The sequence below is a fragment of the Strigops habroptila genome, chromosome 10 (genome assembly GCF_004027225.2).
Source record: "Strigops habroptila isolate Jane chromosome 10, bStrHab1.2.pri, whole genome shotgun sequence".
Classification (NCBI taxonomy): Eukaryota; Metazoa; Chordata; class Aves; order Psittaciformes; family Psittacidae; genus Strigops; species Strigops habroptila.
Window position 1 is genome coordinate 29,928,806 of NC_046359.1, and position 24,044 is coordinate 29,952,849.

The 24,044-nt window shown below is 39.7% G+C and overlaps 2 protein-coding genes across 4 annotated transcripts; one reads left to right on the plus strand and one right to left on the minus strand.

Annotated features, from left to right (window-relative positions):
- On the plus strand, window positions 1–8,767 carry THADA (THADA armadillo repeat containing). Its single transcript, XM_030499241.1, has 6 exons — window positions 1–175; window positions 2,468–2,562; window positions 2,957–3,087; window positions 4,686–4,810; window positions 5,538–5,596; window positions 8,297–8,767. The coding sequence occupies exons 3-6, from the start codon at window positions 2,978–2,980 to the stop codon at window positions 8,330–8,332; spliced, it is 330 nt and encodes a 109-aa protein (XP_030355101.1). The 5' UTR covers window positions 1–175; window positions 2,468–2,562; window positions 2,957–2,977; the 3' UTR covers window positions 8,333–8,767.
- Window positions 8,768–17,219: 8,452 nt separating this feature from the next.
- LOC115613588 lies at window positions 17,220–24,044 on the minus strand. 3 transcript variants are annotated; one of them, XM_030499238.1, is made up of 2 exons: window positions 20,608–24,044; window positions 17,220–20,482 (listed from the first exon to the last, which is right to left on the minus strand). In XM_030499238.1, the coding sequence occupies exon 1, from the start codon at window positions 23,404–23,406 to the stop codon at window positions 22,477–22,479; it is 930 nt and encodes a 309-aa protein (XP_030355098.1). In that variant the 5' UTR covers window positions 23,407–24,044; the 3' UTR covers window positions 17,220–20,482; window positions 20,608–22,476. The 3 variants fall into 3 exon arrangements, with proteins under 3 accessions (XP_030355098.1, XP_030355099.1, XP_030355100.1); XM_030499239.1 differs by having other exon boundaries at window positions 17,220–17,599; window positions 19,057–24,044; XM_030499240.1 differs by having other exon boundaries at window positions 17,220–17,599; window positions 18,213–24,044.

Sequence of the window (24,044 nt, forward strand, 5' to 3'; positions counted from 1 at the left end):
TCCTCTGTGAGGGGCTGGGGCGGGCCGGGCCTGGGAATAGGCATCGCCCGGGGGCAGACCCCTTGCCCTGGTTGGCTGCGGGCGGCTCCGGTTGTATCCGGGCGGCACAGGGAGCAGGCGGGGCGGCGGAGACCGAGACGGGGACGGAGGCTGAGTTTTCGGCTTGTAAGGATAGGTAAGGGGTAGGCAGGGCCTTCTCGGCGTTTCCCTTTCTCTCTGCTACTACCCTCCCCCGCCCCGCTGCCTCCGTGGCGGCGGCCCCGCGGTGGGTGCCGGTGCCGCTGCGCACCGGGCCCGCGCCTGCGTTACCGCCCGCCGCGAGGCCGCCCGGGGTGGGAGGGGGAGGCCTCGAGGTGCGCTTGAGGTGCTGCCGGGCGCGAGGTTGCTTGGTCTGTGTGGGTCCATCCGGGGGACCGTGAAGCACTCGAACGGCACAGCGGCCCCGCTGCACCTTACTCTGGGGCGTCGTAAGTTGGGCTCTTGTCTCCCTGAGGCAGCTCGAAGGTTGCCTGGTTGTCGCGCTGGTTATACCCGCGCTGGGCACCGGCCCCGCTGCCCGCCCGAGTACCGGCACGCTGGTGAGTGCCGTCGTGTGGTGCCCGCTGCCTGGGGAAAAGGCTGAGGCCGCCTGCTCTTGGAAGTAAATAAAAGGAGTTATGCCTTCTGAGCACTATCAGCCGGGGCTAGATAATAGATACGGGGATCTTATCAGTGGGGGTGTGTGTGTGTACAATTATGTAGAGAGAGGGTGTAAAGACGATGGAGCCTTGGTCTCTTCAGTGGTGCCCAGTGCCAGGACAGGAGGCCATGGGCACAGACTGCAACCCAGGGGGTCCTTCTGGACATTCAGAAGCACCAGATGTGGTGTGAGGGTTCCTGGCTGTGGGCACAGGTTGTCCTTAGAGGCTGTGGAGTCTCTAGCCTTGGAAACACTCAGAAGCCACCTGGACATGGTCCTGGGTAATGGGCTCCAGGTGGCCCTGCTTGGGCAAGGGCTGGACCAGATAACCACCAGTGGTCCCTTCCAGACTCAGCTGTTCTGTGATAGTGAGCTCCTAAGTCAGTGAAACTGTAGTGCACATTAAATTGCCAGTACCATAAAGAAGAAGAGTAACTTGCTATTTGTAACATACATTATAGCAAACACAGAACTGGTTGATACGTTCTGAAGAAACACAACTGCTTTGCTACACAGTTCTAACTTTACATTAATACAAGTTGAATGAATTTTTTACAATAAAACAGCAGCAGAAGTTTTGGGGTGTTATTCCCATACTTCTGCGCATTTCCAAACTGTAATCCAGGGGCATGCCACAGACTATGTAAAAGGTGCAGTTAGAATTCCAGTGAGACAGTTTGTCATTCATCCAGCAAATCATGGTTTTTATGACTTCCCATTTTGTGCTGTGAAGTCTGGGTGAATCCTGGATGAAATGCTTGAAATAGTTGATAAAATTGAAGAGAGCTATTATCTTGGAAAAAAAAGTACTGCACAGATAATGCAATAAGGATTACTTCAGGACAGGACTTCTGTAATTGATTTAAAAATACTGTTCCAATGCTCTTTAATTTTGTCGTTGGGGGGTTTTTTGTTATTGTTTGATGAGAGAAACTTCCAGTGATCTTCTAAAAAAACCCAACAAAACAAAACTAACCCAAAACCAAGTCATACAATATTTGTGTACTACAGCTACTGAAAGGTGCTTCTTGCCTTCTAGTCAGAACCAGTAAGGCCACACCTGGAGTGCTGCATCCAGTTCTGAGCTCCTCAGCGCAAGGGAGATGTGGACATACTGGAGAGTCCAGTGAAGGGCCACTAAGATGGTGGAGGGCCTGGAGCATCCCTCCTGTGAGGAGAGGCTGAGAAAACTGGAACTCTTCAGCCTGGTGGAGAGAATGCTCAGGGAATCTTATCAATGTGTAAAAAATATCTGAAGAAAGAGTGTAAAGAAGACAACCAGGCTTTTCACCGTGTTGAACAGTAATGTGAGGAGTGACATGGACACAAACTGAAGCACAAAAAGTTCCCTCTGAAGATCAAGCAGCACTTTCTTAATGCGAGTGTGACAGCATGGGCACAACGCCGTTACCCAGGGAAGTTGGGGAGACTCCGTCCTTGGAGGTTCTCAAAAGCTGTCTTGCTATGGTCTTGGGCAGCCTGCCTTAGGTGACCCTACTTGAGCAGTGGGGTTGGACCAAGTGACCTCCAGAGGTCACTTCCAACTTCAATCATGCTGTGGTTTTGTGAAACTGGTATTCATACTGAAGATGAGGCCTACTGTTAAGTTACAATGTTAAGTTGTTAACATGTTGTAAGGTGACTTAAGGGATTGTGGCACTAGTAGGTTTATTGGAACAGGAAAAAATCCCTTAAGAATTAAGCAGTGACGTCTTATTATAAATTATGTCTTATTTATATTGGTTATCATAATTCCTTTCTAAAAAGAGACTCTTCTTCCAAATGTAGGGTTTTCAAAGGCTGAAGAGCAAAACCTGGTATCTCTACTTCTGCACTGCGCACAGCTGAGCAATGGCATCCGGCAGATCCAGTGTATTAAACAAGTAAGACTTCACTGTTGTTGGTGTAGGTTTTGGTAACTGAAAGTGTATCAATCGTGCATTATTAATGGGAAATACAATTCTAAAATGAAGTTCACAGTATTTTAAACATTCCTGGAAACAGGTAAAAAGCAGTTGTTATGTAGTTCTAATGCTTAAATTAGCAAGGGCTACAGTTATTGAAAATGATGGAAGGCAAATGATAACAAGTTTCTTTTGTATATATTTTTGGTATTAGGAGTGTTCTTGAAACGTTATTCAACACCTGAAACTCAGCAGGATATGGTAAAGAGAGGACAGTTTTGTATCATATACTTGCATGAGAGGGAATTCTGCGGCTGTTAATGATGAGGATATATTTACACCTTTTGTTGATCACATGTTCTGTTGATTATAGATTGTGCCATTGGTGAAAAAGATGGATCAAAACTCTGCTTGTGATCCCATGGTTAAAGCTTGTTTTGATATTTTGGGCGAGACATACTTTTCACTGGGTGCAAAGGATCCCTTGAGAAAAGTGTTAGCGAGGTAAAAAAATTGAATAGTAAGTCTTTATTTTTTTAAATGTTTTCCTTACCTAGAAGTCAGTAATCTGTCATGCACTACAAATTGTTGTAGTTTAATTACTGAAAATTTGTGGTACTAATGTGCGATGACTGTAGCAAGCCCAGGCCTGCTGTGGCAAGAATGCTATATGCCGATAATTTGGCAGAAGTCTGACCTGCTGGTAATAAGGGATAACTTGACATACTGTGCCCTTAGCATGCAGGTAATGTTCACAGCTTCCTGTGGGCCTTTTATTGCTGCTCTGTCTTTAACTCTTGGTAACTTCAGCTTTTCATTGAGGAAGCAGAACTCTCAATGCCTCACAGGATTAGGCCAGGTAGGTTGGAAACTCTTATTTTGTACCAAGTCGTTGCAGACCAGCCTGAGATTTTGCTTTAGCATCACTTCTTTCAGTCTGCACTGAAATTCTATTTAATTTGTTTATGGCGTAAAAAAGTTCCACTATATCGGTAACTGTTCATTGGGTGTGGTGTGAAGTGTATGTGTGATTGCTTTGCTCGAACTTTTTTGTCCTATTTATCTTTAAAATAAATTCATGCCATAATTATTTTCACTAGTTCTTCAGTTTCTTCAGAAGTCACTACTTGTCATAGAAGAGGAAAACAGGGAATTAAATGCAATATAAGCTGTATCTGTTTTTATTTCGTTCATGCAAGATAATATGATATGGTTTGAATATCACTTTGATAGCCATACATTGCTGAAAGACGGGAATGTAATTTTAGAATTATAAATATTTTAAATTAAAAAAAGCTGCTGATGAGTTTCTTTTGTGGCAGTATGATATAAAATAAGAAAGGCAAGGAAGAATAGTAAAGGCAGTAACATTTAAGGCACTGTTACTGTGTTAGAGCTACTTTTAAGAGAGGCCTTTGAGTTGTGGTTTTGCTATCTGAATTGTGACTGAACACTGTAATTAATAGACACACTTATTAAAATTCAGGTAGAGTAATACTCTTCCATTTTCCATGAGTGTTTAATTCAGTATTGATAGTCTGTTCAGTCTGTCACAGCAGTCATCATTTAATATCTTGACATTTTCCAGCATTGTGTAACATGAAGCCTCTTCACTGTGGCACCAGAGGAGAAGGATGCTTAATGGAGTGTTTTGTGCATTAAAAGTTTTTGTATTGTCTGTCTTCGTGCTAGAAGAAAGTTGAATCATAGAAATATGCTTTGCGCATGGAGGAACTGCTTGAAAAATGAGAAAGGAGCAGCACTGTGTTCTGCTGGTCTTTTTGGAAGGTGTCTGGAAAAGTTCAGCTCTGCTCAGGCAGAATCAAATGAGTGAAAGTATGTCATGGGAACCTGCAGAAACTGTAGCAGAATTTGTCATTAAGTTTTTTTAACTTCATTTTAAAACACTGCTCTTGAGTCTGCTGCTTGTGTTTGTATAGTTACCTATCTGGTCAAATCGAGCAATAAATTAGTTTTTACTATTAATTCTGTCTGAAGTTGGCAGAATGTATTTTTCTGGCAGTAATGAAGAATGCTTTTCATTTCCGTTTCGTATGCATGTCTGACCTTTTTTTTTTTTTTTTTTTTCTTTTTTTCCACAGAAAGAATCATGGAAATTGTATTGTTCAGACTCAGTTGATGCACAACTTACAGATAATCATTAAAGTTTCAATGACGCTTGTACTGAAGTTACAAGAAAATATCCAGGGAAGTCTTTGGAAACACCGTGAGTCTTTTGTATGGCAAAGTATGTGTAGTGTACTGAAAAGCTCTACAAAGTTCCTAATGGATGGTAAATTTAGCAACATTCAAACCCAAATATTTTTATCCAGGTCAGTTTTGTTCTCTTTGTAGTAAACACTATCTGTCTGTATAAAAATTTAGTTTTGCTTGAGTGGAAATTGAACTGCTGAGATTAATAGGAGTGAGAGCAGTAGTGTGTCTTTCGGCAAGCTATGATTTGTAGATCATGATTTTGTAGTTACAGTTCAACTGTCCTACCAAAAAAAAAAAAAAAAAGGCTAAATGCTGTTACTGATAAATTAGAAACTAACAGAAATACTTCTGACATCACCACATCTCTGTACCTACCAAAAACTTTATGAATTATGCTGTCAGAACTATTTATTGGTGCACTATAACAAATTATGTTCACTTCTTACTCGGATTTTTTTGTACAGTAGAATTTAATATAAATGTCAGTAGGCTCTGCCAGAGTCCTTTTTGTCTTACTGGGCAGTTCTGTATTTCCTATCTGTTAAAAGGCATTAATAGTTTTCTGTTGCACTAGAGTATAAATTCATTAGTACTTGCTCTCCAGGCGGGCGCTACAGATTTGTGATTATACAACTACAAGTAGTCTAGGAAAATTCAGTACCATCTTTATAATTTTGATACATAGTTCTAGCACACAGCTGCACTCTAATGTAAAATATCTTTCTCTGCCATGTTAGCAACTCTCTCGCAAACCGCTTGGACTACTGCAGGACTGGCCGTTACTCTCTTTACTAAAGTATGTATGAGCCAGTTGAAGAATTACCTTGCTTGTGAGTGTATTTCTTTGCTAAAGACTGTGCAATGTCGTAGTGTCATTGATCAGTGCTAACCATATGGCTCAGAGGCTTTGCCGATGCTGATAGCAGGACTTGCCAATGTCTGTATCAGTCTTTTGCTGGAGTGTAAATTCTTTATTCTTTCCTTGCCATCTGGAATAATAGGAGCATGGTTTTGAATTTGAGAAAAACAACGTACAAAAAATCTCTTCAGATCTTCGGAGATTCTCAGTTATGCACAAAATGGCTTTTTTTCCTGTGCTGAGATATGGTAATGGGTGTTTCTTTACTATTACCGGTCAGTGGCTTGCTTCATGGGTCAATGAAACACGCACATGTGCCAGAGTGGTTTGTGAGTAGCCGTGGGACTTTGTGTATGGAGGAACTCCTTGACTTGGTCCTTCTTTTTCTTTGCCATGGAGCACTGGCTATGGTGGAATGGAAGAGCAGCAGCATGGGTGAAAATGGGGAGAAACTATTATTAGATATCACATCAGTCTTCTTGTCCTTGAGTTCAGAGTAAGCCTCTCTTTTGATGTGTATTTTTTCATGTCTGGGAGGAGGGGGTCGATCTTTTTACTTGTATTTTTGCACAGTTCACATGGTCCTAGTGGAATATCTCTTTGATGAGATATTACAATCAACAGTGTAGTGCTATTAGTTTCTGCCACATCTCATCTTTTTTATATATTCAGAATAACTCTAGAAGTTTGAAAAATATGTCTTGATATTGCATAGATCTAAGTTACATTTTTCTCTTGCATGCTAAAATGAAATTTTGTTTTTCCAGCATAAGTGGGATTAGTTTACCAACTTACCTGATGGTAAGGTGTGGCAGAATCAGTTGTTATGTAAGCAGATACCTTTAGCTTCAGGACATCACCTCCTATGATTTTAAAAGTACAGAAGAAAAAAATGTGTGCCAATGAGTGGAATAATTGAAGTAGGATGAAGTTTGTTTTTTTTTTCTGGTTGCAAACGTTAACTGCTTGCATCTAATAGGCTATTAGCCTGCAAATATTAATTTTTGGTTTTGTTATTAAAATAGAAAATGTAGAGGCTTGTCAGGTTCATTTTGCCCATATTTAGGGTGTTTTAGCTGTGACCAGTTAACAGTATGTCAGGTAACTAAGCATACACTTCGCAACCTCCAATTCATCACCTCTTTTTTGTGTTCCTTTTCTTCAATGAATGGTTAGTATCTCCTTATGTGTTAAAGTGTGAGGTAAACTAATATGATGAATAATTATTTTAAAATTGAAAAAATATTTTAAAAAGGAAAAGACAAATGTAATAATGAATTTTTTGTTTGTTCTTTTTAAAAGATTAAAAGAATCCATTATGACAATATCTTTGTCTAGAATCCTTGCTATTTGGACTAATTCAGCAGTGGCTGCCCTTATTTCAGGCTCCCCAAATCTAAAAATCAAACTTAATGGAAACTCAGGCGTGATTGGGAAGCTGCTGGAATACATTTATACACACTGGGAACACCCTCTGAATGCTGTTAGACACCAAACCAAATTGATATTCAAGAATCTTCAGATACACTGAACCACCATTACTGGATCTAGTGAAAAATCAGATCCATTATTTGCAAGGCTGATAAAGCATTTACTAAGCTCAGAACGGTATGTCAAAGGGAAATACACTTCTCTTGGCTGTCTTGTGGAGTGTGTGGGCACTGAAAATATGCTACAGTTGGACAGAACAATTCCAGTACAAATCCTAGATGTGGTGATTGAGCAGTCTCTTGCACCTCTAGTGATCTTTTGGAAACCATGTTTATAAATCGCAAAGCCCATTTTACTTTGAGATTTCAAGAAGGCACCTGCATTGAGCAGTGGCATGACGTCTGGGTTTCTCTTCTAGTAATATTTGTGAAGGGAGCCATGACCAAACTACTTACATGATATTGCTTACTTACAAACTACTTGCCAGAATTGCTCAAACCTAGCCCTGACAGTCTCAGCTACATGATTAGAATTCTTCAGGTTTCTGCAGATGCTAATCTAGGTAAGAAAATAATAAATATTGTATTTGCAATTATGATTTTTAAACCTCAGAAACGTGATTTCTGATCTATTATAATTAATTTGGGAGAAAAATTCCAGATGGTTATTATTACTGTTAGTATTTCAGGGTAGAATTCATAATAATCATAAGTGTGTCTTTATGCCATAAGCAAAATAATTAGTATTCTGTAGATTTATTAGTAAGCTGTGGGTGCCTTCCTGTTCTCGTTACACGCCAAGCTTTGTTACATACCAGTATTTTTTTCTATTATTTTTCTGTTCTGCTGGTATTTCTTATATAGGCATGTCCAGTAACAGGGCTTTACAGATTGGTTTTTGTTGCAAATATGTGGATATAAGATTTATGATTCTCATGTATTTTTTGGCATAATTTAGTGTAACTCTAAAGTAAGGGCTTGTGAGACCTCACAAGGTCCATTTTTTTTGTATGACACGTTCTAGACAAAAGTTTTTTGGGAATTATTTAGAACTAGCTTAATCTGTGACAGACACTGCCTTTTGGAGTAAAAAATAAAAGGAAGGTAGGGGTCATGCTTTGGAAGTATCAGAAGTTTCTGACAAGCATTGCGATTAGTACATTGTGTTAATCAAACTATAATTATTACTGGTTTTCATTTTCTTTAGGCTCTTGCAGTAATGGAGGAGGTCTTGGAGCATTAATGGCATGCCTAAGAACAGCCAGGGCTCATGGACACCTGGAACTTTCAAATACCATGAGCAATGATTTCATGTCCACTGAATGTATAAAACAGGTATAGTTCTAGTTCATCAGCACAATCAGGTAAAGGGGCAATGTTGAGATTTTTTGTGTCTTTAAATTAGAAGAATTGCATTGATCCTAAATACTGTGTCAGCATTGTTTTAAAACAAAGGTATCATCATAGGTGCCTGTAACTCTTTTGTGGTTAATATCTAAATATTTTTCAGATTTGCATTGATGCTTTAGGTTTACTGTGTGAAACCCATTGTAGCGCAGAAATTGTGTCTGTGGAAAAAATTCAACTGTTTTCATGATGTACAACTTGAACAGCCAGTCTCCTTCAGTAAAGCAACAGATTGTTTCTAGTTCGAAATTACCTTTCTTGGTAAAGAAACTATCTCTAATGTGCCCATTGTGTTAGTTAAATAGTATTTAAAAAATAATATAAATCTGCTGAGTGTGTTACTAAGTTGCTCATCTGAACACGCAGAAGCTCTAAGACCAGGACTATGTCGTATGTATTAACCAACTGAATAGTGATAAGTTGTCACAGGCAAGAATGGCTTAAACAAAAAATTAAATGATAGGCATAGTAACTTGATCACGAATGGTAGTGAGTGTTACTTAACCTGTCAGCATATACGTACTTTACCAATAGCAAAGCAATGTGCTGTAGAGTAAGCAATGAACTGTGTGTTGCCTTTGTTGTGGCTAAGAGTGTGCTTTTGTAGACTTGCCAGATCTTGGACAAATTCACAGTCATTTGATCCCCCTCAGCAACCTGAGGGCAAGGTAGAGGAATATTAAGGGAACAGCATGACATGTGGCTGCGCTGTGTTATGATCTGCAGGGACTGAGTGTGTCAACATTGTGGAAGTTGCCAAGGTTGCATGTAAATCATGGTAGAAGATACAGATAAAATGAGGAAACCATGTGTGTAAAAAGAACATTTTGGAAGATGTTAATGGCAAAAGAAAGCAGTGTGGAAGGAGAAAACAGTTAATTTGAGATGGGAAAAATGAGGGAATAGGTTTGGTGGAAACAGAAGACAAGTCCATCTCTTTCCATTTGTGCCTGGTGCAGTCTTGAGGAATGAGATGGAAAAATTGTGTTAGAGGGAGCCTTAATAAAAAAAGAAATAATACTAGTAGGTAATAAAAGAACTGGGGAAAGCAGTTCTGAGTTGAGTCAAACTGTAAGAGACACTGAAGCTATAAAAACTATATGCTTTAGTTGAGCTTTTTTTATAGAGGAATATATGTTCCACAGAAAATGGGGAGGTGGGAGGAGAGGACTAGGCATGACTTAGGGGAGGAAGATGGAAGAAGGTGTTGGAGGTGCAGAGGGAGCAGGAAAAGGCTGGTCACCAGAGAGATGGGGAGCAAAAAATTTGGTTTTGGAATGGAGAGAGAAGGATCTGTTCTGTGTTATACTGTATGCGAACTTTTTAAAAATTACAAGCAAAATGATCTGGAAAATAAGCTGAAAATTCCCCTTTCCCTTATTTAACTGTCAATGATTCTTGCCTTACCTATGTTTTGTTTTAAAAGTTATTTCGTTGGATACAAGAAAGTTCACAGGTGCTCTATAAATTGGAGCAAAATAAAACCAACCAAGAGTTACTTGAAAACTCAACTAAAGGGCATCCTATGGGGATTTTGCAGCAATATAGAGCAAGTTAGACTGCTGGAGATACAGATACAAGAGGTGGGATAGCATTTTTGAAAGGTAGTTCATTGTTCTTGAAAACGCCTCTGGGATAAGTTAGACTTTGTGTTAGGGAATAGTGCAGTGCAGAATGAAGAAAACTGTAAAGCAAAACAGAGCTGAGGACCTTGTCTGCACTGTATGCACTTATGCAAGGTAATACTGTTTTCTCATGAACTGAGACAACTGAACTAATACCTCTTTGGAGGGTATCTTTAAGGTTAATTTCATCCAAAAGTAAAAAAGGTTATTGCCTGAGTGATTGCTCCATGGTCTGAACTGAAACATCAGTAAGTGAGGAATGACTGGAGATGTACCCCCGCTCCAAACTAAAATTTTGAGGTAAATGTTTTGTCATCTGCTGGCAGTTTAGTAGCAGATTTTAAATAATGTGTGATACTTGGGTTTGAACTAGAGATCCATTGAGCTTCAGCCTTCTTCCAGCACTCCACAATGATCAGTGAGAGAATGACTGATAGAGTTCAGCACAAAGGCTTCCATGTGAAGACTTCTTTTGTATTTGTCCTTTTTTCCTATTTGAAGGCTTACATATCCGTTTCTTTGTGTTAAACTGCTTCTTGTCTTGGGTTCTGCTTTTCTTGTTCAGGAGTTTTGTCAGTACTGTGAACATAGGCCTCCCATTCTTCCAAAATTAACTGTAAGGTCATAATTTTTGGGTAACATATAAAGCAGAATGTCCTGAATTCAGGTACTGAGAGTTCTGTTTATAGGACAGCAAATAAACTGTCATAAATTTTTTCTTCTGATTTTCAGGATTTCATGTCATCTGTATGTGACAGACTTTTTGAGGTACTGTTTCCTGGTTTATTACACCCAACCAGATTTTCTGCACTAAATATTTTAGGAACAATAACAGAAATATTTTTCTGTGCCAGAAGGTGAGAAGACTAATTTAATGGCTGCAGGAATGGGAGGTGTCGAAGAAAAATCTTTATGCTAGCTAGGAAATTTCTGTCAAAGTAAAACTGTATTCTTAGTCCTTAATTTCTATGGCCTTTCCTGGGTTGCTTTCATTTTAGCTGAAGGAAGGATATTAAGTTTTTTTTGAAAAAGGAATATGGAAGTAAATGCAGGTATTTGTGGCCTGTTGAATATCTTCCATAAATTGTGATTTTTCTTGCATAGCCTGTTTTTTAGCAAGGCTTTTCAATGAATTTTTGTTATTATGAAGAAAACTTTTGGAAACTTTACCCCCTTTTCCTGTTCCAACATCTTTGTAATAAGTAATTTAGAACACTGAGACCATAAAAGCTCTTTATTCAAAAGGCTTGCATATCATATCCTCATGATATTGTTATACTAAATAAGGAACTGTTTAATTGGACAGTTTATGATGTTGTGCTGCTGTTACTTTAAATTTTCTTCACAATGTTATGACAACCCGAATTCAAGAAGTTTTAGTTAGAGCTTTGGAATGTTGATGGTCGTGCTAAATCTTCTTTTTGGGATCGCATGGCCAACATAAAAGTGTGTTTTCAGTCTTAAATTGTATCTAAGTTGATTTTTGAGAGGGAATTCAAAATGCCTTCTTGGTAGATCTTTTCTCAAAACCCCTGGTAAATCATGAACACATTAATTTTATTATTATGAGTTTGTGGGTATGTTGCTGATTTTGTAATTTTATTTTTTTTAGTAGAAAGTTGTATTGAGAGTTGTTTATAATAGCAGCTTTAGGATTCTATAGAGGAGATTTAGCTGCTGTTGTGTTCTGTGCTGGAATGTGGTGCACTTGTTTACATCTGAAAGTTCTGGCTTCTTTACAGCATTAGGTTAGTCACCAGAAGTCAGGACTCCTTTAAATCTAAATTAAAAGCAAAAAATAGTGATGGCTTCCATTTGAGGGGATTATTCGTAGGACAAAAAGAACCAAAAAAAAACAAATCCCAAAACACACTGGAGTTTTAAACCTTTTTTTGGGAGGAATTATTTTCTGGTATTACATACTTCCAGGAAAAGAACTTTTAAGCACAGCTAAACTGAAGGTTATTTTTAGTGCTGAATTTAATATGAATAAATGAGATTCTGGTTTTTGGCAACAAGTTACTTTCTGTATTACTGCATGACATTTTTTGGATATGGTAACCTTTTTTCTCAACAGTAAACACGGCATTTTAAGACCTATTAAGAGAAGTAAGTAATATTAAAATAATGCTTAGCCAGATTTTAATTCTAATGCTTCTTTTAGTATTGCTAAGCAAAACGTGAATATAGTGATTATTCTGGAAAGAATTACAACAAAACTACGTGAGGTGTTGATTTTTTTGGACAGGCCAGGCACAAGTTTTTCAGTTGTATGGGGAGATTTATTCTACTTGTGTCCAAACTTTGATCGAGTGTTTTGCCAGTACTTTTAAGGAAGTAAAAGTTCTGGCATCTGGGCTTTTGATGAAACTACATGATGTTGCATTTAATTTACAGGTATGTAATGAAAAATAGTTTAAAGCGAATAACTTTGTGAAAGGTGAATGTTCTGTATTATACCAGGTACTAGAGTTAGGTGGAAGGCATAGTTCCTGAAAACAAGAAGTTAGTCCAAGTTGCCTGCAATAGCGTTCATCACTAGCATCTTGTGTATATTTTTATACACCCTCTGCCCTTACCTAAGGAGGCTTGTTTCACTAATGGATGAAGGGGTTTGTGAAGTTCATGTGTATGACTATGAACTATAAGAGAAGTCATTAATGCAGCCTCCTTGCTTAGCTGTGCCCTTTGTAAACGATAGAGGCATTTTGATTTGGTTACTCATATTGTAACAAATTCAGTTCTGTGATTCTTTTTCTTTCAGATTTGTCTCGGATCTCATGATCTTACTGTCTTTTTTGATTTCTCCCAAATTTTTCCTGATACTGATTTTTCTGTTTATAACTTCATAAAAAGTTACTTTTAACTTCCTAAGTACTGGTAAACAAATACTGCTTCCTGATAAACTATGCTCCTTTATGATGTCCATTAGCAGATAAGCCACATCATTTTGAAAACAAAACAAACCCAACAAAGCGCAAAACCAGAAACCAAAACCATTCTCCTGTGAAGTGCAGCATGTTTGAATTCTGCTTTATAAATGACTGTCCCCATCCTCAGTGCGTCTGTAATTGCATCTTTGCTAAATACATACACATACATGTTTTGAGTGTAAGGTGATCAGTGTACAGAATAAGTGTTTCTTAAGAAATATGTACCAGCAAACTTACTGAAAACCAGGTTCTTAGATTCCAAGGTGCTAAGTAGCTTAATTAAATCAATATGGAAGTTCAATAAAATAAGCAATATTGTGGTTTGTTTGGGTTTTTTTTTCCTCAAGATTCATGATTTTGAGACATGGTTGTGGTTGCCATAGATGAAGCAAATGCATGGGTAACCTCGTGTCCCCTTGTTATAGAGTAGCTCCTGTTGTTATTTATCCATAGTTTGTTTTTTCAGTCTGTAATTGATTCTGGTTCTGACACTGATATGCTGCATGGTATAAATATAAATAAAACAAATAGACACATGTACCCTTGAAAATTGGGCAGATTCTTTAATGGCTAGTGCAAGATTCAAATATTTAACCATAAATTCCTGATCTTTAATATTCTGCTGAACTGTTCGTGGTATTAACCTGGCCGTAAGGGTGAAGTCTGACTTCTAGTACGTGGTAGGTAACTTCTTTTGACTACATCATGAGCAGTGGGATTGTCCCTGCATATGGATCTGGGCTGTGTTTTTCACAGCTGCCGTTTAATTCAGATAGACAGACTAAATTGACTATAACAAAATTTCTGGAGGTTAGGTAACTGAAAATCAACAGTAAGTTTTATTTAAATGACAAAAGAATGAAAACTGTAAACAAGGAAATTGCTGTGCATTTCCTGTGGAATTGTTATGTAAACAGGCTTTATTCCTATCTCTCTAAAGCAGATCTGTTTCTTAGAAAATACAATTTATGTATGTATAATGTAAATCTGTACTTTTAACAATTTTATTTATCAAGCTTTTCCTGGTCAATATTGAAGAAGAAATATTTCAAGCTAAGTAGTCTCTGCTACAAGCAGCAGCATCATCATTCCCAACATATGGGAGAGTGCATTGTATAACTGGGGCTTTGCAGCAATTACCTTTTAAGTAAGTAAAACATACTGCTAAATAGTAAGTCAAAACTCTTTATTTAAGCACAGTGGAAGAGCTTTATGTTCAGGAGAACATAAAAGCATACAGTATTATTTGTAATGAAACCCACTACCTCTTGCTTTTAGAGCTTTTACTGGCTGCTCCACTGTTTAGCTGTTGGATACTTCCATGTGTTAAACTCAGACTTAGGACTTTTCAAACTGTACCCTATTTATAGTTCTCATAAATACTGTACCGGAAGTATCTTTAATTTCAGTTCTTTCTTTAAATATAAGAATATTTTTAATGCATGTTGTGTTCTTTTTTGTTTATAATTTTGTTGTGGGGTTGGTTGGTGGTTTCTTTTTTTTTTTTTTAAGTTGACATTCGTAGCTGAATGGAAGGAAATGGTGGCCAGGCTCATTCTGATGTCCTACAAACTCTCTGCTGTAGTATCGCCAGTGGTGCAAAGATCATCACCAGTGGGGCTTATTCCAGTGGGTAGCGATTCAGGTAAACAAACAAAACCCCCAAACAATTCTCTTAAAATCTGAAACTCCTGAAGTTCTGTTTGTCTTACAGTGATTCAGAACTAGAGCTAGCACCTCTCCTTTTCAGTTTCTCTTTTTGTCATGATCTTAAACCACCTTCTGATATCTTCTGCACTAAAAAAAAACCCAAACCAACATTTTCAGATTGTGTTGTTTTTTTCTGTTTTCTGTTTTTACAGATGCCTGTAAAATCTAGGGGGTTTTATTCCTTAATCCACATAATCACCACAGTTTTGGTTTTTTAGTACTAATAGCTTTCTTTTGTACTTTACATACCCAAAATGAATTACATTTGTATCAAGAGATGGAAGTAAAAACCCGAACTATCTTAAATGTTCCTATTGTTTAATGTGTAGAAAGTGCAGGGTGTCTGCAGATAATTCTGCATGAGGTACAACTCCAGGACATGAACGATTGTTTTATGCAAGCAAAAATTCTAAAAGAACACTGCAAAGCAGAGGCTGAAAAGCTGGCTGAACGTGGGCCAATGGAAAATACTTGCAAAGAAATGAGAGGTAAAGCCAATGCTGTATTAGTAATTAAATCAATAAATTCTTTATAGAACAGGCATTTTATGTGGGTGATCAAAATTGGAAGTTACGTGCTCCATATAATGTTACAGTTCTTCAATAAATCTGTCAGAAGCTCATTATTCATAGGCATGGTTTTAAAGTCTAGTTCACTGTGTTTCTGGAAGATTGTGGTTAATCTCTCTTAGAGCACAAGTGAAAATGAGTTGCTTTTATATTGGCCTAGACTCTGTTGCCTTAACTGCACTGGCCAGGTAATCTTTAACACCTTTTCTGTCAAACAGTGCTTTTAATGCCTTTCTTCTTGAAAGGGGTAACTGTGATTTCCCTCTACAGTTATACACAAGACTAGTGGAGAATATGTTCATGTGGTAAAACTTGTTGCATGAAGTTACATAAGCAGAAGCTTCTGTTTGAAAGATTACAGTGCTAAAACGTTAGATAGTATTTGTCTAATGAATAGCAGCTATGAAACGGAGCCTTACAGTGATAAAGAAATTGTAAACTTTGGCATATTTAGTGTATGACAGAATTATTTTGTAGAATATCTGTACATTTTAAAATTTAATAGTTTATCCAAGCTTTTTCAGTTTTAAATGTATGAACTTTCTTTCCTCACATGCTTTCTCCTATGTTTAAAAGAGTTTTGGTTGGGCCGTATGTTTTGTTTCATGAAAAGTCTGTGTATATGTTGAAGTGGCACAGTAGTCACCAGATGGGGATGTTGTGTTAGAAACATGATGCCTTCACCAGGCCTCTTCCTATGGGAGCAGCTGGGTTAAAACCGAAGTAACATACAGTGGTGATTGACATGGAGTTTATTGGAGCCTGGCTCCAAAGTTGTAGGTGTTTGTATGGTTCGGTGTGCAGGTGAACACCAGTTGTGACCAGTGGAATGAAGTACAGCGAGTGTTCAGGAGTGGAAGCAATTAGGGTCAGCAAAACTGAATTATCTTTTGGGTTAGCAAGTTTAGAAATTTGTTTCATAGTTAATTGTGTTTCATAAGAGGCTCAGGCTGAATGTGTTTAAATTACAAGTCTGTGTCTGAGAACCTCGAGTTACTCTATTACAGTTGTTGCTTTTTATTTTTAAGTCAAAGAAAGGCAAATCTGACATGTCACAGCTCAAATGATGCTCGTGTGTTGCTGGAGAAGCACGAAGGAAGTGTCTCTGCTCTTAGATGGGTCTCTGCAAGACCCAACTTGCAGATGGGTCGATTACTGTAGAATAGGTAGGAAAGTCATTTTTATTGTGAAACCTTCACTTCTTGGAGTGGTGGTTGGGGGAAGGGCAGTTTTCTGAAAACGTTATTTTCTAAAAAGTACATTCTGGACAAGACAAAATTTGTTGCCATGTTCTCATGGTTTTCTTGTTTTATTATACTTGGTTAACAGTCTCCTTTTTGATTAAGTGGTATTCAGAAGGCATAACTATGGTAGTAATATATAAGTGAAAAAACTATTATAACATAGCTAACAAACTCAAGGAATATTCATTCTCATTGTATTTGGTTATTTATAGGATGTATTCTGTGCTTAGGGATACAAATGCCTTCCTGCCTCTCCCATTGGTGTATATGAGGCAGTAACAGAGTTGCTAAAAATCTGCTAAACTGATTTCGTATATCAGAGGGCTTTCTGTTCCATTTTGAACTCTAGATGTTGATATTTTATTTAAAGCTCTTCACTAATTGAACTTTGTAATAATTAAACTTCATAATAATTAATACTGAAAGTTAAACATGCTGACTAGGTCTGGTCTTGTCCTCTGTATGAGACTGAATTTTTCATACTTTTGTATTCAACATGACTCTTTTTCCTCCAATTTTTTTTATTGAAGAGATCAGAAATGCTAATATGCCATCTGCCATTAGCAGAAATGCTAATATGCCATTGTCTTGCAGAATGTTGAGTGTAGTGTTTACAAGAAATTAGATTACCACAAGCATTTATTTGGGAAATATTTTGTGTTTATTTCTAGTTTTAATTTATGACCTTTTCATTTCCATATGGTTTCAACACAACCAGTCTCTACATGGAAGACTGAACTATGCAAGACATACTACTTGCTAACCTCTTTTTGTTCCAGCAGAAAATACTTAGTTTTTCCTTAGGTGTTAGAACTTACTTACCATCTTATAATAAATAATAGTATCATGTACCACAGATCTTACATTAGCTAATGTTGTAGTGCCATGGAAATTGTATATTTATTCTTACATTATCTCGCACCTTCATGTTTTCATCTGGTTAGCAGCTGTGCTTGTATTGTCACAGAGGTCTGGAGGGTAGGTGAGAGAACATATGCACTTCCACCATTATGTTCCTTAATCTGCTCCAAGACAAAAAGGAATTGGTATTTTAGAATGAGTCAGCTCTAACTGTAGCATGTCTGTTTATTTAGAAAGCAGACAGTAGTAGTTGCCCTTTCAGAAATGCTATGTCATTAAGCAACATACATTCTTTTCCTATAGATGCCTCATTAAATTCTTTGTGCTTCTGTGTCTTCCTGTAAAACAGAATATCTGAGTTCTAATTTGCAGAATGCTAATTGATGAAAAGTCAGTTTGAAATCCTGATTTTCCTGAGGCTTGCAATGAAATACAATTTGGCAGAATTATAACAAATATTATAGAAAGAAGTGTGAGCATTTTCTTTGCAGTTTTTGTAACTGGCATTAACCTATCTACAGTAAAAAAAGAAAAAAAAAGAGGGGATTTTATCATAATTGACTACAAATGTCAATATCAGAACTCTGTTGTGGCTTCAGACTTTTACTTAAACACTTTTGACAAAGTGTTGACAAATAAGAGAATTGGATTTTGGTATCTTATGCACATAGAGCTTTCCCTAAAAGTTAACCCTTTATTCTTTAAGTGTTAAAAGAGACACAGGAATTGCCTAGTGCATCTGGAGGAATCTCTCTGCTCAAATACATATTCTACCTTTCATTCTCCATCTGACCCCTAAAGTCCAGAGATGGCAGGTTCAAAGCTTTACCTGTTAAGATTGAATACACACAGTATTGTGTTCAATGAATACAAATGAATACATGAACACAAACAGTATTGTTTTCTCATGATCACAACATAAGCAACAAAACAAACAATATTTATGAAGACCACATTGATTTTTGTCACATAACTCCCAAATCATGAGACAATTTGCCAAGCCTGGAGGAACTTTTAGCTCTTCCTCAAACTCCTTCATCTCGCCAGTGAAGTTTTAAGATGATTTTGGGAGATAAGCTGGCCAGAACTGTATTCCAAAGTGAAAAGAAACAGGTAGCAGAAGTAAAGACTTATTACTGTCCCAGTGCCAGGAGTTAACCTGCTTGTGTTAACCCATCAGCCAGAGAGCCGATCTGAGCCCATGTGGTGCAACACAGACTTTCAAGTACTAATAACCCTTGGTACTTGTTACTTATTTGTGTAACCAGTGCAGAAGTATGGCTGCCATTTCTGCTTTACAGTTTGTTCTATTTGAGGAAGCATTTAAAACAAACAAAACCCCTTAATCCACCAAAAACCACCTCTCCCCAGTTCTGAATGTAATGAGTCTACCTCCTCTGGAGTTCAGTATGGTTAGTTACTAGTTGTTTCTAACTGGGAGATGCTTTTGCAGTCCATTATGGGTTTAAAGCCATCCTCTCCTAATTGTTTGAAAAAACACGCTCTAGAACATAGGACCTTACTATAGTGGCATCTTAGTGCCAGGAAAATAAGATATGGAGGCACAAATGTACCAACTATTTCTGCAAGCAAAGTTGGTAGGGGCACCTTTACTTACAGTTGCTGTGGATCTTTGTGATGCTGTAGAAAATGAAGAATTCCATGACTCATTCTCCATCCTGACATATGAAATACATTTTATGACAAAGGGAAGCTGGATGCTCATAGATAGCATGATATTGTTTGTTGCATAAAAATCCAAGTGCTTATGCACTTGCCTCAGGATCAGTCCCATGGCATTTGTGAGAACACTTACAGCAGTGTTTTTTCTCCAAACTCTAGCATAGGAGCAGAAATGAATATATCAGAGTTCAGTATGAAATAAGCTTTTAGTCAGTGTGGCTTTTGGAAAAAGCTCAGAAATATAAATAGTAAAGTTGAAAGTTACATGACCTCCCCCCCCAAAAAAAAATCTATATGAATTATTCTAAAAATGTAAGGGTGGTGGTGGAACAGGGCAGTAATTTGATTTGCATGTGTATGGTTTTCTTGGTTTGGTTTTGTTTACAGACATGGAGAGTTTGTCTGTGGGTCAGTTTCTTCTGGAAAAACGGCACTTACTCCTGCTTTTGGGCTATAAAGCTGAAACCCTGTAGGTACATAAACTAGTTCAAAAATCCATTCAGAGAAATACCCGTTTCAACTGAAATATCTCCAGTTATTGTTTGTTTCACATCAGGTGGGTTTATCTGCAGGAAATAGTAAGTAGATGTAGTCTCCAATTTTTTTAATTATTACAGTCATTGTTTGGGCAATATGCATTATTTTACTTACCAGTAGGGTGGAAAACCATATAGCTAGTTACGACATGAACTTCTCCGACATCATAATTACTTGTCAGACTATTAAAGTACGTTATTTTATACATAACAGATAAGCAGAATTTTATAAGAAACTCGACATGATTTTATGATTGGTTTTATGGAGAAGCTTTGAAGAAGCTTTTGCTAAAGAACTCTTAGGAGATATTCTTGGAGAAAAAATTGCATAATAGAATTAAGTATGTTCTATGTGTTTTAAATTGTATTGCAAGTTTGATTTTTGACCTTGAAAGTTGATGAGAATTAGAGAAAAAAGAAAAAAAAGCCTATCTTTTTTTAGAATGAGATTGTGTGGAACTGTAAGTTTCCAAACAGCTTTAGAAATTTAGTTACTTTCTCCAGTTCTACCAGGATACTATCAGTGAAAGTTTAATTATAGCGTTTTGCTTCTTGAGACTTTTAAACATAGCTCTCGTTACTACCTACACACACCAGCTTTTTTATTTTAAAATTGTTTCTAGTAGTCAAAGGCAATTATGCAGAATCCTAGAATCTTAAAAATAGCTCAGGTAGATTTGTTTCCCTTTGGCACAATTTTTGAAGTTTGAATTTCTTACCTTTCTCAGATGATATCTTCGTAGATGTTTGTTTCCGCTGTTATAATTTCATGGATAGTTTCTTCAGAAATTCAGGCAAACAAGAAAGGTTCTAAGTTTGTTCTCTCTGGAAGTCAGAGTTGCTCCACAGCGTGGCTCCCAGCAACCCCCCTCACTCCTGCCCAGCTCTCTCTCCAGCAGCCCCCTTCTGCCAGCTCCCACAGAGATTCCACCAGCCTGGCCCCAGCTCACCTTCTGTCTCAGCTGCTGCTCTGCTCCTTCCCTGGCTCACACCAGCCCCTCCATGGCCACCCAGGGCAGGGCAGCCACCCCTTAAGAGGGAGGGCATGTCATCATCAGCCTCACTGCCCGCAGCTGGGGCTCCTCCAGCTGCAGCCCAGCAGGAGCAGGGGGCCATCACCCGACCCCCACTGTGCATCACCTCCCACAGGCCTTGTCAGCCCCTCACCTGGTGCAAAAGGGGTGCAAACACAGCACTGAAGGGCAAAGGAGATGATGAGTAGTATTTATTTAGTCATGCATATAAGCTGCAGGACTGAGTGTGCTCCAGAGCTCTGGGCTGGTCCCTGTGCTGCCTTCATTGTTCTGGCAGGGAATGGACAGTCAGGCAGCTGGCTCCTGGAGCGAGGGGCTGCCAGGCAGAGGTGGAGGCTGCCAAAAATGAGGAGCAGGGAGCAGAGCACTCAGGAGAAAAGTGACAGCTGGCTGGACAGCGGGTGTAAGCAGAAAGCATGAGGTAGAGAAGGGCATGGTTAGAGAAAGAGGGAACCCAACAGAGGTGGAGAAAGAAGCACCACAGAGAGGCAGGAGAAATAGGGAGTAGAGGCAGAACAGAGGAACAAAAAATAAGATCAGGAAGGATGATGGAGATGCAGAGAAACGCTGTGATGGGCAGCGCGACAGAGCAAGAAGTAAGAGGAGGAAAGCAACAGGCTAGAGAGCACATAGGGAAGAAGTACAAAATTGGGACCAGAAGCCAGACAGAGCAGGCTGGAGAAAGAGACCTTCAGAAGTGACAGACTACAGGGCAGAGAGGAAGGAATTAAAAAAAATTCCAAGAGTCCAGATCTTGAGCTGGACCAGGAGAGACAGAGAAAATAAAAATGGTGATGGGTGACAGGGCAGACAAGGAGGAATTAAAGAACAGTGTCAGCAAACAAGACAGACCAAGGAGGGGAAAAGGCCTGCTTCCATAGAGAGAGGGAGGAATTAGAGGTTAGGGTACATGGAGATGGACAGAGGGAGACACAGAAAGAGAAAAGCTGGGGCAGGCTACTGGGCAGAGAAGGGGAGTTTAAAAAATGGGGATGGTGAGACAGATAGAGAGGGAGGGAGAAAGATCTGATAAGTGAAGTGGCAGAGAAGGAGGAATGAATAAAAAGGGACAGGGAGCCAGACAAATGGACACATAACTAAACCATAAACTAAACCACAAGATTTAAGATTTTAAAAAACAGGGACACAGAGCAAAGCTGAGTGAGATGGAAAACCAAAAAATAGTGACAGGACAGAGAGAAAAACTTAACCCGAGGGACAGGTAGTGGGGTAAAGAGAGCTATAGAAAGAAATAGGCTCAGGACATGCTACAGAGCCGAGAAGGAATACCTTGAACAAAAGGGACAGAGAGCCAGAGACAGGGATGGCAAAAATACCAACAGGTGACAAGACATAGAGGGAGGAATGCAAAAATGGTGGCTGGGAATCAGATGGAGACAGAGAAGGAAAAAAATAGCCATGGGCTACAGGGCAGAAAGATACAGGACCTAAAAATCTGGAGACAGAGTCGCTCAGAGCAAGCTGAGAAGGGGGGTCCAGGGCAAAGATAAAAATACTGCAGCAGTGTGGGAAGTGGGGACATGGAAGGGGGGCAGGGAGGGAGCGGGAGAGAGAAAAGGGGTGAGAAGGGTCCGGAGGACCCAGGTCTCACTGCGGCTCTCGGCACTGCCTGGACAATTTGACAGGTCAGACGCTTCTTTCTCCTTCCCTCCTCCCTTCCTCTTCTGGAACTTGGATCACCAGACTGACCTCCACCAAAGAGAAAAAATGGGTGTCTTACAGCTCTTACAAGGAAAAGGTTCCTAGACAAGCAGCCTCGCTGGCTCACCCACTGTGCTCGTTAGTAGGACAGAGGGAAAGACAGTGAAAATGATGAGCAGGAAGCAGAAAGGATGGATCAAGAGAAATTGAGGGGAACAAGGAAAGGGAGGGAAAGGGGGGGGAGAGAGATAGACAAATCAGAACAAAGAAGTAGAGAAAGGAAAAAAAACATTGGAAAGCAGGATGACAAAAAAGGCCAGGGAGCAGGACAGAGGGGAATAACTGGTCAGCGAGATAGGTCAGAGAACGTAGTGAGAAACAACAGGATGGGCAGTGGACAAAAAAGTTAGGAAGTGGTTGGAGTATGAAGAAATAAGAGAAAAAGAACAGGGACCAGGGAAGAGATGGAGAGAGGAACGTTAGAGGCAGGGAGAGGCAGAGAGTGGTGGGACCAAGGCAGAGAAAGGGGGGAAAAATGTATGACATGTAGCAGGCCAGAGGGATGACAGTGTGCAGGAAAAAAGACAAAGGGATACAGAAAACAGGTGAGGGACAGGGAGCCAAAACGCAGAATGCCGTGGGAGAGACAGGGATGTGGTTGGGGATGCTGGGATAGAAAACTGATGAGAGCAAAGGAGAGAATGACAGAGCGATGGAACATGACCCAAAAAAACCAACCCAGGGACAGAGATATGATGCAGTAAGTATTAGGGCCAGGGAGCACAACAGAGACAAACAGAGAAGGTGGGGCAGATAGATAAGACAACAGCGAATTGGAGAAAGAAAGGAGAGGGAACAGCACAGAGGATCACAGAGAAAAAAATCAGATGATGGAGAAAGGCTGATGAGCAGAGAGAAAAAAGTAGAGGGAAAAGAACAGAGATGGAGATAACAAAGACTGGAGGCAGAACAAAGGGAAAGACTGGCAAGTGATGGGTTGGGACTCACCACAGCTCTTGCCACTGCTGGAGGAATTTGACAGTTCAGTTGCATCTTTCTCCTTGTCTCCCTTCCTCATCTATAGTTCGGGTCGCTGGGCTGCCCTCCAGCTACATGAGTGTCTCACAGCTCTTATGAGATGAGGCTTCCTAGACATGTAGCCTTGCTCACTCATGTCCTGCATGGCTGTACCATGCTGCAGGTAACATGCACACACCCCTTGGTGCACTTCTGTGCTCTGGCCTGCTGCGGACTATGAAGAGAGAGCCTTCTGCACCTGGAGACGCAGGTTGTCTCTTGCCTGCAGCAGTAAGGTACTGCCAGATTGACGGCCTTCAATATCTTCTTTTTTACCTTTCTTTGGCTTCTCCAGCTTCAGCCCAGACACTCCCATCCAGAGCTGCTCAGTGGTCCCTCCACACCGCAAGCAGCGCGAGGCCGGGCAGAGGTGGCCCCACTCAAGCCCGAGGCAGGCGCAGGCAGCGGCATCCCCACGGGCGGAGCGGACAGCCCTGAGCTCAGGGTGGCCTCTGCCAGAGTGATAGAAGCAGCAGTGACCGTTGTGACCGTAGATCACCCGTGGCCGGAGACCCCCCTCCCCCTGGAGCGTCTGACACAGCACGTTTGAGGTCCGGCTGCCCGTCACCGCAGGGTTGGAGGAACCCACGGGCAATGGGAAAGGCTTCCAGGGG